General features: G+C 36.9%; 2 protein-coding genes across 2 annotated transcripts; one reads left to right on the top strand and one right to left on the bottom strand.

Moving 5' to 3' along the window:
* The first annotated feature begins 2,893 nt into the window (after nucleotides 1-2,893).
* LOC104606140 (rapid alkalinization factor-like) lies at nucleotides 2,894-3,595 on the top strand. The gene has a single exon (XM_010271198.3). It carries the CDS (start codon nucleotides 2,902-2,904, stop codon nucleotides 3,319-3,321), a length of 420 nt encoding a protein of 139 aa, XP_010269500.3. The 5' UTR covers nucleotides 2,894-2,901; the 3' UTR covers nucleotides 3,322-3,595.
* Nucleotides 3,596-6,004: 2,409 nt separating this feature from the next.
* LOC104606142 (heat shock factor-binding protein-like) lies at nucleotides 6,005-11,589 on the bottom strand. Its single transcript, XM_010271200.3, has 5 exons — nucleotides 11,455-11,589; nucleotides 8,537-8,590; nucleotides 6,948-6,971; nucleotides 6,794-6,836; nucleotides 6,005-6,378 (listed from the first exon to the last, which is right to left on the bottom strand). Exons 1-5 carry the CDS (start codon nucleotides 11,572-11,574, stop codon nucleotides 6,233-6,235), a joined length of 387 nt encoding a protein of 128 aa, XP_010269502.2. The 5' UTR covers nucleotides 11,575-11,589; the 3' UTR covers nucleotides 6,005-6,232.
* Between the last annotated feature and the right edge of the window lie 584 nt (nucleotides 11,590-12,173).

Here is a 12,173-nt window from a genome sequence, read left to right as displayed (position 1 = left end):
AACCAACGTCGCCTCTTCTTCTTTACGCGGATAACGCGCCGTTCCCTCTTTTTTATTTTATTACATGTTTTTCTCCTTTTTCTTATCGAAATTTATATCTATAACTTCTTCTAACTTTTAATTAATCCCAAAAACTTCAAAACAAACCCCTTTAAATATTCTATTAATAATTTCCCTAAGTTACCATTAATCCCCTTTCTCTTCTCCACTCGCCAAAAAGGCCAAAGATCAAAATATTGATAAGCCTTATATCAAAAAACTGGGCAGAATATATATCAATATAATCAATGCTATTTTTTTTTTTTTATTTTATCTGCGTAAGAGGGAGAATGATGGTTCAGCTCAGGGTCAGAATTTTTAGGCCCAATGTTAGGATAGGTGTTAGTTCGGAATTGTTGCCAATCTACCGACAAGTATTGATGCATAGAATGTGGGTATTTGACATTTTAAATATTTATAGATCTGCAGTGAAATTCAAAAATCTGCATTGATCTGTAGATAAAATCTTGTGACATCTTTAACGTAATTAATTTAAATCTTTTTAATGATTAAAATATCTGATGCCACTAATTTTCTTACCTTAATGGGGACAACTTGAAAGGCGGAAGGACTTTTCAACTTTTTTGAGGCCCTCCAATGTAAACTGTTTCTTCCAATAATAAAAGTACTTTTCTATCTATATGTCCATATATTCTCTATGATTTTGTAGCCCCTAACCTTGTGTATCCTAAGTTTGGCTTTGTCTGGTCACTCTTAGACCTGTTCATGGGCCGGGTAGCCCAATGGCCCGGCCCGCACCCCGGTCGGGCTTGGTCATGTAATTAGACTTCGGGCCTAACACAGTAAGCCTGACTATGTTTTGGGTCGGGCTCGGGATTTGTCAAAAAAGCCCGGCTCGAGCCCAGCTCGGCCTAACTCAGCATTATATATTAAAATATATAAATAATATAATATTTATTGAAATATATATATTTATAATTTAATATATACATTTTTTATTCTTTTCTTTATAATCTCTCTCTTTCTCACTCTCTCCCACTATTCAGCTACTTCAGCAGTAATAACAATATGGGCTAAAATTTGGACTCAGGCCTTAGAAAAATCTGTTAATACAAAGTGAAAGCCCGACCCAACCCATGAACAGGTTTAGTCACTTTTAGGTTATTATTTGAATTTTTTTTCATTTTTCTAACATTTTTTAAAGTTATTCAGACTTTTCCAACATTTCAGAGAGCCTCCTCTTATACACTTTAATTTGATATATATACCTTATATCAAGTAGCATTTTATAAGAGCACATGCTATAGTTAGACAAATATGCATTAATCAAATCATTTATGATTTATGATGTTTGGATTTAATTCTTATAGCCCTCATCAAAATCAAGATAAATATATATTTTGTATGACATATAAACGTATAAATAATAAAATTGGTTGATATCCGTTATTTTTATTTTTAATGACAAAACTAACCTTTACCAACCAATTTACCTATTAATTAACTTTTATATAACAAAATTATCTTTGGATTATTTTCTCCCTTGTTTTGTTACCTTTTTCTTGTTCATTAAAACTACTATAGATCTTTTGTACAAAATGTGAAATAAAAGAAATCATAAATCACCCAAAATGCATCAAGTGTGTTTGCGTAGAAGTGTGTTAATGTATTTTGTAGGGGCTTATGGTTATGGGTTGGGCCATTGGGGGATGGGCCCGCTGTTATAGCTCCTCTTGCTTTACCCAAAAAAAAAAAAACGAAAAGAAAGATGATAACTATAGCCAACTGTGATCTTTACCCAAAAAAATTGCCAACTGTGATCTTTACCCAAAAAAATTGCCAACTGTGATCCACCACATCATGGTCGTCTTAGCTATCCCGTTATATTCCACGTGTCGCGCAGATATGGGTCTTTGACTATTCATACGGTAGCTGTCCCCCACCCAGAAAAAGGAAATACGTTTGTTTGTATCAGATGCTTATCATCATCCAACAAGCCATCTTTGGGGTCTACAATTTTCTTTCATTTTTTTATGACACTCTAGTAGATCCAGACCGTCTATCCTAACACGTATTCGACTATGATATAAAAAAGATATGTTATCTAAAAAATATTTCCCGCATCATGGATTTTGGATTCACACCCACAGTCCCCACTTGAATATCCAGCACCAAAACCCTGGTGATTGAACGATTAGCTCCACGTGCACGGAGGATTGACTGAGCAGCATGAAGATCCATGGTACACTTGCACATCCCATCCGTTCAAACAGTTAAAAGTTGGATTTAAACTTAACGGCGACGTCGGCGAGCGTGTTAACGGTAACGGAAAAGGTAGGGTATAATGGGAGGAGATGTCAGACGTGTTTCGGTTAACCGATTCTTGGACGGATCTGGGATTCGGGAAAGGGCGCAACTCGCAAGCCCTAGATGCCATTGCCGCCTTCTTCCCAATTCTTTCTTCTTTTTTTTTTTTTTTTTTTTTCTTTATAATTTTTATGACAATTTAATATTAATCTTCGGTCAACTAAATCCCCCTCTTAAGCCCACCATCTAACAACCACATTTTTCATTTTTATTACGAAATTGCCCCTCAGACAGTGAATCAGTCTGATCTCATCCTTGAATTCAATTTTCTGATTTTGATAATTTAAGTCTAATTTTATTGTAAGAGCCAACCCATCAGTGTTGATTCAATTAATCAGCAGTCAGCACCCACCAATTATAATTTTTTAATTTAATTTTACATCTGACATTTTTTCTTATTTAATTTAGTTAGTGGGTGCCCATGAAGGAAGTCTAAACGAAGGAATCAAGTGTCATTTTCGTAAATAATCAACAAATGAATGTCAATTTTTTGTGTAGAACTACATTATAACTCTTTCTGGCTGCCCATCCTTCATGTCACAGCAGCAGCGAAGGACAGAGAGAGAGAGAAGAGGGAAGAGCTTGGAACCGAACAGGACAATGGCGACTTCTTCTGGGTTTTTCGTGATGTTCGTCGTCTTCGTCACGGCTCTACTTATCTCGTCTTCTACCACCATTGATGCCAGCGGGGAGTACCAATTGGGTTGGCTGCCGACGAGATCGACCTGCCAAGGCTCCATGGAGGAGTGCATGGCCGGCGGCAACGAGTTCGAAATGGATTCCGAGATCAACCGCCGCATTCTAGCAACCAGCCAGTACATCAGCTACGGAGCCCTGCAGCGCAACACTGTACCCTGCTCCCGACGCGGTGCATCTTACTACAATTGCAAACCCGGAGCTCAAGCCAATCCCTACAACCGAGGTTGCAGCGCCATCACTCGGTGCCGGAGCTAGTTCTGTGTTTTCCTTTCACTTATTTCTTTGATCCTTATTCTGGGATTTAATGGGGGTGTTTGTTAATTGTTATACAAGAGGAAGAGGAGAGGAGGAAGCTGGTGGGGAGGGGGGTGTTTGATTTGAATTATATTGGAGGTGTTATTATAACTATAATTGGCTGCTTGTGTAAAACATTCTTTTTTTTTCATCATTGTTATTCACTTACATATTTCTTCTTTTTTGTTTCTGTTGTTTATAATTTGATATAGATCATCTTTTCTTTTGCTCTGCACATTGAAAGGATTAATGGGTTTTTGGAGTTTAGGCAGTCTAAAATCCATATAGAACAGTTCAAAAAACAGTTTTTCTCTTCATGGTATTCTGAGATGTGTTCATTGATGTCCATCTCCCTCTATCTAGCGGGTCTGTGTCTACCATAGAATTAATGCCATTTCTTTTAGTTATGGGTTTGTGCTGGAACTTGTTTTTCTGTTTGAAATTTGAATTCTTCTCTCTTCCTTCTTCCACTGTAGTCGAGGGGAAAAGGTATGGTGAAGGAAAGAATAGGAAGAGTGGAGGAAGAAAAGGAAAAGGCAGAAAAAAGTGGATTTCTTTTTTTTTTTCTATCTTAAGCAAATCTATATAGAAATCAGGAACAGAACAGTGGACAGTGGACACCATTAATTCGTCTTCCTCAAGTTTTTAAGCAAGAAGTAAGCTTGCTTTGGCAAGTGAAAATCCATGAAAGAAGCCGTTTTGACTATTTTCCAGGAGCAGAGGTGATAGGGTTGACGCGTGGAGAGCTCAAAATTAGGGATCTAAATCTAATAATGACCACAAATACGAAGATAAATTTAAGTAGGATACACGCATTTATTAGTTTTGGGTTATATTTAGATTTTAGACAGTACAGAAGGTGTAGCAGCAAAATAGTTCTAAGAAACATTTTTGAAAATTTGAAAATCTATTCCTTCTTTTGTGATCAGGAATGATAATTGGTAACCTCTACCTCATCCTTATGGAAACTTTCTCTGTCTCTGTCAATCTGTCATTCATCATGGATGTGGGGGACAATGAAAAAGAAAATCTGTAACGGTGATGAGGCAATGGACCCACAAATCATTTATTTTTTAGATTAAATCACAAAATCACAATCAATGTTTGTCAAGAATCGACGGCTGCTATTGCGTTCTGTGATATCCTTTGCTTTAAAAAAAATCTGTGCTTTGGGATTTCACTCAAGGCTCAAGCAAATTTCTCTGGCCCTGATCTAATCAGGAAAGATGCTTAATATTGATCAAAAAAAAAAAAAAAAAAAGGAAAGATGCTGCTTAATTTCTTTATGTGGTAGTGGGGGTTGTTAATGATGGAGGCATAACACCTACAAAATCAACGCCAACTATCTGTGGGGGCCAATATTTGACACATTGCCCACTCAATTATTAAAAGTGGGCTCTTACATGATCAAATTATTTACAGAGATAGTTGTTAGTTGTTTAGTCTTTTCTTTCACAAAATGAGTTGTTACTAATCAGTCCTTTCTACTTTCCTTAATAAATTAAATTAAAAGCTGTTTTAAAAGGGAGGTTCTTAACTTCTTATTAAAAGCTGAGGACGAGTTCTCTGTTTGGAGAGCCTTCTATTTAAATGTTTTTGGCTGCTTCTCTTTGTCCATTTAGAATTGGGCTGAAAATTCTAGTTATGTACTCTTGTGTTATCATGCAGAAAATTGGGCCATTTCAAAACTGAACTACTATGCCGGTAATGCCCCTTTCTACCGAGTTTGCTTTTACCATCAATTACCCAAATAACTATTATTCTTATGGAAACTTTGTTTAAGTGTAAGACCCAATATGGATCACCAACTTACCGCAATTAAATTAAATAACAGTAAACAAACGGGGCCTATATGTCAATTTGTTTTGATCAAACCCTAAACGTTTAAGATATAAACAGTAATGTTTACCAAACATAGCCTTAATTTTGGACTAAAACTTCTATTCCAATTTCAACGCTATGATTGCTGATTACGGAATTTGATTCAGTAGGGATAACACGTCAGCATAGCCTATTTTAACGTCAGATTAGGAGTACATATAGAGATGCGGGTAACCTACTTTGATATGGGCAGGGTACCTAAATCAATTGCACGAAAAGAGAGCCTGTGTAGGGCATGGGAGATGGAACATGTCGGGCCAACCGACACTTCCAACGGCCAGCCTTGGCCCATGAGGCCTCTGATGAACGGAAAATTTTCCAACTTTACACGCCACATGCGTGGAAGTTAGGATTTGAGGAAAGATCCTGGAAACTCTCGACTTTTGGGCCTATTCCATTTCAAATCACACCTAACAGGTGGCCCACCAACTGGATGCTCTGCTACTCATGCTCCACTTTGATCAGCTCCTTGGCCATATGTGCTGTATGAAAAATTCAAATATTCAATCTGACCATGAAATGGAATACCCCACATATTCATGTGTACTCTCCCATATCAGACAGAGTTCATCCTAATTAGGCCAAAAATAATTCTTCCTCTTCATGCTTCAGATATTGAAAAATGGGGGAGTTTGATCGTGTCGCCTACGACTGAGTCAAGTGTGGTCTGCTTGGCTGAATTCATGGCCAAATGGGCACTTGACAATTGGCAGATAGGCTACTACCTATAAAACTTATTAGGCCCTAATCACAGATTGGCACATCATCCAAATTCCAAATCTCAGTTTTTGTCTCTGCAAAATTTTGACAAACAGATATTATTCAAGTGTTGGGAGTGGATTCTCCAGAAAATTTGGCACATACATGTGTGGCTTAAACTTTAAAGCAGTACTGAATTTTCAAAGAATCCTGTGAACACAAACAAACAATGCATTGGGTGGGTGGACTCAGTCCTTCAAATTTCACATAGTACGATCCAAGTATCAGTGTATCACGCAGGGACATCTGATGACTTGGCCTCTTCCGGATTTGGCTTAGGAGGAGCAACAGGGGAAGGAGAGCCCTCAGTACCCATCTCGTTTCTTAGGTCGTTGATGCTTTGCTCCAGCTCATCTATTCGGTGACCCATCTCATCGAGTGCACTGCAGTTAAAGAAACCAAGGACATCTTCTCCATTCACATTATTCTCAGTGCCAAAAACTAAATTTAAATTACTTGTTTGTCATCTGAACTCTAATGAAATGAAGGAAATTTTGACTAGAATGCTTTTGTGAAAACTGAATTTTTGATTGGGAGGTCATCAGGGAGAGACCCACTGGATTACAGCCCTGATCAGTGATCACCCCCCACCCGGCATACGCAACACATTTATATCATATCTCAGGAGAATGCCCCGAGAGCCAGTACCAGCATAGACTAATGGCCCTTTTACCTGACCCAAGTTGCACACCAAGCAGTTACCTATCTACCAGACTTCTTACCATGTCCATCAGAATAATGAAGTTGCCCCTGGTATTCTTTGAGAAAATAGAATTTATATAGAAAAGGATATTCTTTGAGACAATGGAATCAGACATTGTCTGGAATCTGGATTGCTGCAAGACCACAACTACATTTTAGTAACAAATGAGAAGTCTAAAAGAAATATAGGTGATGGGGACTCCAGGTGTAAATAGCAGTGTAAACACATGGGATAAGAAACTCACCATCTGTCGAAGAAGGTTTTGCACCTGGAAAAACAAGTAAAATATACAGTTAAGCCCAAAGCTATGCTCTAATAAACCCAATAAACAAGTAAGCATATGCATGATACAAACAGAATAACGATTTTCTCCGAGAGAAAACATTACCTGCAACCGTCGTTGCAGAACAATTCAGCAATCCCCAGTGAAATGTGAACATGAAACCGCTTGAAATTAAAAACTACCTGATGTAATGTGTTGATTTATTGAAAACAGTGTTGTGTTTATTTTTCACTGGGATTGCTGAGTTGTTAAGTGACTACAGTCGCAGGCAATGCAAGCTTTTTCTCCAAAGTCCAAATAAATTTGAACCTCAAGTGAATGTGATTTTCACTTTTTCTTTTGCATCAATCACATCTTTATTTTATTTTATTTTTTATCAATAACTTTGAATTTTATTAATGACGAAATATAAACCGAGTATAGAGTGAAAATACAAAGTTATGATTGATAAAATCACTTCTCTCTCCCCTAAAAATTCTTCCTTTTTCTCACAATTGTACCCGAAAGAATTGATCTCTCCCCACCCCTTGCATGGCTAAGGCATCTGCTAAAGAATTAGCACTTTTTTGACCCAATGGAGCCTCACTTCCATGTCCTTTGTCAACCACCTGAACTTCTTTCTTTCATTATTGTACTTCCACAACTTTGCTTCCTCAACCCACAAACAGCTTGGAGTCTCCTTCAATAATTAGTTTCCTAATGTTTAAACTTTTTATCTTTATTTTATTGGTAACTGATCATTTTTGTTGATCATTATTGAAAGAATAAAAATATAAACAAGGTATACATAGATATATGCCCGGTACTAGGGCTGCAAGTCAGGTTGCCCAATTTGAAGAATTCCAATTACATCACGTTCAGGTTAGGGCTTGGGCCCATTGAAAATTTAATAAATTCCCAACCGAACCCGACCCATTTGGCACACCCGTACACAGTACACCATGATTTGGCTATCCTATACTGGACCACTCCCCTTGGGGACCCAAAAATAATAGTTAAAGACTTTTAGGATGCCATAAATTGAAAATGCACACCAACTGATGGTGGCTCAGTTGGTAGGATCTCTGACTCCTAGTAGAGACCTGGGATCAAATCTTGCTGCCACCAGGGTTGGCGGGTTTAAGGGAGTGGAGGATGGGCTACTCCCCATTGTGTAGTCCCATGAAGCAAAAAAAAGAAAAAAAAAAGGTATGTGCAGATACAATAGCAACTGTTTGGTAGGAATCACATGGATAATCTCCTAATCCAACAACTATGGAAAGAAAGAATGCAGTAGAATGACAATCAATGTTCTTAGTCTATTTGGGACACACATAGGAAATCTCCTAATCTAACAGCTTGACTATGCAAAATATGCAGTAACATAACTCAAGGCTCTCAACCCGATTGACAGTTGACAAGGAGAACCTTTATATTCTGAGACGGGCCACTTAATCATGACAAGTCCATCCTCAAGGCCAGATAATGGGCATTTGGAACCCCCTCTCCCACAAAGAAAAAAGGAGGCATAGAAACCAAGTATTCATAATATAAAATCTTAAGGAACTTACAAAAACTGTCATATCTGCAGTGCTTTGCTTAGGATCTTCTGAATCGTGTCCATCCTGCCACCAAAACTCATAAGATTATCCTACAAAACATATATACTTGAAAAATAGCCATAGAAACCACAGCTTGGAATAACATATAAAATAAGCTTAAGTTTTGAACTGAAACAAACTCAAAATCTTAAGTCCCGTATAAAGATATGACAAAAGAGATTATAATGATTGGGATCATGCAATCAGGTCGACCTGTCCCAAGTGTGCGATGTTTAGAACACAACCTAACTAATTTAAAGAAAAGCTGCATAACGCCTCGGATTGCATGTCAACCATGAAGAAAGAAGCCATTACTCCATGCTGGTTCTGACTATCCAAGGTCTTGGGAAGGGTGTACTGGATAAAACCTAACTACCAATTTTTCACAAAATGGCAGTCCTCAGACTAGAACTAACTACTAAGATTCTCACATTTGTCAGCCCAAGATTTTGCCATCACAAGAATTAACTACTATTCACGTCAGTTCAAAATTATGATTTTACCATCACAAGTCTGTTCTAGAAGATCGAGAAATAGTGTTAATAGAGCACCCCTTCAGCACTAACTTTGATACTTAAAAATGCTTTACCACATTACTCCTTTTCTGGAACAAAGGAGATCCTAGTTGCATTTATTGCATGACATTTCTTCTTGATTCAAATACTTTCTGCCAGTAAAGCAACTTATCTCTTTAACAAAGAAAAACAAAAGATGCTTCTAATAATAACAATTGAAGTACTTGCCCAACCAGAGCAACTTGTTAACTAAATCTATAGCTTCTGCTTTACCAGGTTGACACTTCATATTTGAATGGGTGCATTCATTTTGAGGCGAGGGATCACTGCAGTTGACCTAGTTAGTTGTGATTGAGGACAGGTGGCAACTACATTCCTATTTTAGAGAGAAATAAGATAAAGAAAAACTCCATAAGTCATACTAATTTTTTTCCTCAAATTAGTACATTCTTCAATTTCCTTCCCGGGCCACTACACTTGATATGGGAAACAATTTTTGATTGTAGGAGTATTTTTTTTTTCAACAATCTTTTCTTCTCAGTTAGCAGTTCATATAACACCAATGTAAGTAGATAATAATATAATCAACTCAATTGGACCAACTCAAATACTTGTAAACATAATTGTGGTTCAACCATTGAACAGAACTCCATCACTAGGGTGCTACCCAAATCCAAAGCAAATGCTAATTCTTGAATCCTTACTTGCACCTCTTCAACTTATCTTCAGAAAGAGGGGGGAAAGAAAAAAAAAGCAGGAAGGTTTTAGTTTATACGTTAAAAATTAAAATATCATAAAAATCGAGTACAAGGAATTTCACATGATATCACAGAGAAAAGGTACTAGGGATTTCTGTAAAGTTTCTATTTATAGAAAGCATTACATGGACACACCACCTTTTGAAGGGTACACGCCAACTGACATGTGTCCATGACCATGAGTTGATTGATCTGGATCTTATAAATATGTGCTGGACTCAGCTACAATGCAAAGGCAGATTTGCCAAAAAATGTCTGCTGTGTTGACTCTCCAAAATTACAAATCCTCGCTTTCAATACATCTCTATATAACAGTGGTTGAACCACTTAAACTGTTCAATAGGTGACCCTAGCATTTGTATTCTTCCAGTTTACCCATAACTTACAACACATCATTTATTGGATCTTTTCCAGTTAACATTAAAATGAGGAAAGCAATGAAAGCAATTAGTGCGGCAACATGACAAATAGGCAAAGCTTGTGAGGTAAATTGTAATTTAGCTATTTAAGTTGTTATATTTACAAGTTCTTTGGATTCTAAGAATAAAATTCATAATTTTTTATGTATAAATAAAATATTATTTATGTGAGATGTGTCTATGAATCCTAGTTTTTTGGGTTCACTTAGCCAGACTCCTGGACACATGCCAGGTTCTGATTCCCGTGCCCATGTCCATGAAACACTGCTTATATGTCAAAAACTATCAGAAAGAATCAAGAGAAATAAACATTACAAGTAAGAAAAAAATGAAGCATTACTACGAATTTCTGATCACGTGGTGCAACCTATATTGCTGTTCACTATTAATGAGCTGAAATTGTGTTTGATCCATATGTTGGTTCAAAACGAATAACCAAGGTATTCAGCGTTTTTCATATAAGCATTGCCGCATGATCTGCGCTTAGCAGAAATAGAATACTAATTCGCTCAAGGAACAAAACAAACTTGACGGTTCCATAGAGGATAGGCCACAAATTACATTCAAATTAGACTAATCAAATATACACCGGCGCTTAGTGCATTTCGATTTTAATGCATTATACGTGTAATTTATGTATGTAACCCATCAATTTCACCAAAATGATCAAGGAACCCTTTCCCACCGTCACTCTGCAACTGGGGGGCATGATTACTCCTCAAACTCTTCTTACAATCTACAACTACAACACTCAAAAAAAGGCAATGGGTGTCTACATTTCTACATGATTCAACTTAACAAAGCTGCCAACCAAGGATGTCTAAATTTCTATTTACGTGTAAATACAGAAAAAGAATGATAAGATGACTAAACCAGTGAAGTTAAAGTAAGAGAAAAGTGAGGTTTGGCTTCCTAAAGAGTAAAGATGGCATCTACGGAAGTAGTTAAACATGATACAATGATCAATGGTTTTAACCAGAGACGTAGAACTATAAAAAATGAACTCAGAACTTATCAAAACCCTAACTCAGTATCAGGTACAAGTGCCAATTGATAATATGCATCAAGCAATTTGTAAGAAAATTTAAAGAGCAAGACACATTTTATCGATCGCTAGTTCTACAGACAAAAACTTAACGAAAGAAGATAGACATGATCGATCATTTATCTGGGCTAGAATAAACAAGAAAACCTACCATTTTGTTCCTGCGTAACCTCTCTTTCCTGACTTTCCTCTTCCTCTTCCTCTCTCCAGCGACGGGAGCTGCTCCAACAAATTCAAAAGTTAAAGAAAGTAACAGGAACTCATCGCACATTTATATAAAATAAATGATAAAATATAAAAACCTCCCCTCAAATTTATGACAATCATAAAAACCTCCCTTATAGTTTTTTTAGCAATAACCTCCCTAAAATTTTAAAGAACTTGACAAAAACCTTCTTTTAGTCAATGACCCAAACAGAAAACGTCATTCCAAATACCCATTTTACCATTTTGTAAATTAATTTGCATACATTTATACTGAAATCGACCTATTATTTTTTTGGGTAAATTTATTAAACTATCCTTATGATTTAGTGAATTGACTAAATATATCCTTATTGTTTGAAAATTGACTTATGCTACCCCTACTGTTTTTACAATTGACTAATATTTCGCTTACCGTTAATACCCCTTAATTCCCGTTAACAAAAGGTAAAAGACTATTTTACCCTTTAGATCTATTTCTCTCACAATCCTTATTTTTCTCTCTTTTCCCCATCGACCTCTCCCTCTTTCTCTCTCCTTTTTTCCATCGTTTGTTGGGTTCATGGATAGAATAACAGAACACACAGGAAATCCGCTGCTGCTTTGCTGTGTGTTTTGGTCAGACCAAGCGACAAAGAGTAGTGGCGGATCTGCCAGCTTTCGGAG

This window comes from Nelumbo nucifera, chromosome 4 (genome assembly GCF_055504915.1).
Source record: "Nelumbo nucifera cultivar China Antique chromosome 4, China Antique-T2T, whole genome shotgun sequence".
Classification (NCBI taxonomy): Eukaryota; Viridiplantae; Streptophyta; class Magnoliopsida; order Proteales; family Nelumbonaceae; genus Nelumbo; species Nelumbo nucifera.
The sequence above is the reverse complement of the archived record's forward strand: the minus strand, read 5'-3'. Positions and strand labels throughout refer to the sequence as shown.

Excerpts from the sequence above, each read along its gene's own strand:
- LOC104606140 (XM_010271198.3), top strand. The coding sequence starts at position 2,902 with ATGTCACAGCAGCAGCGAAGGACAGAGAGAGAGAGAAGAGGGAAGAGC.
- LOC104606142 (XM_010271200.3), bottom strand. The coding sequence starts at position 11,574 with ATGTGCGATGAGTTCCTGTTACTTTCTTTAACTTTTGAATTTGTTGGA. Across the intron at positions 8,591-11,454 it reads GGTTACGCAGGAACAAAATG|GATGGACACGATTCAGAAGA; the intron begins GTAGGTTTTCTT and ends TTTTGGTGGCAG. Across the intron at positions 6,379-6,793 it reads TGATTCCATTGTCTCAAAGA|TCGATGAGATGGGTCACCGA; the intron begins ATATCCTTTTCT and ends ACTGCAGTGCAC.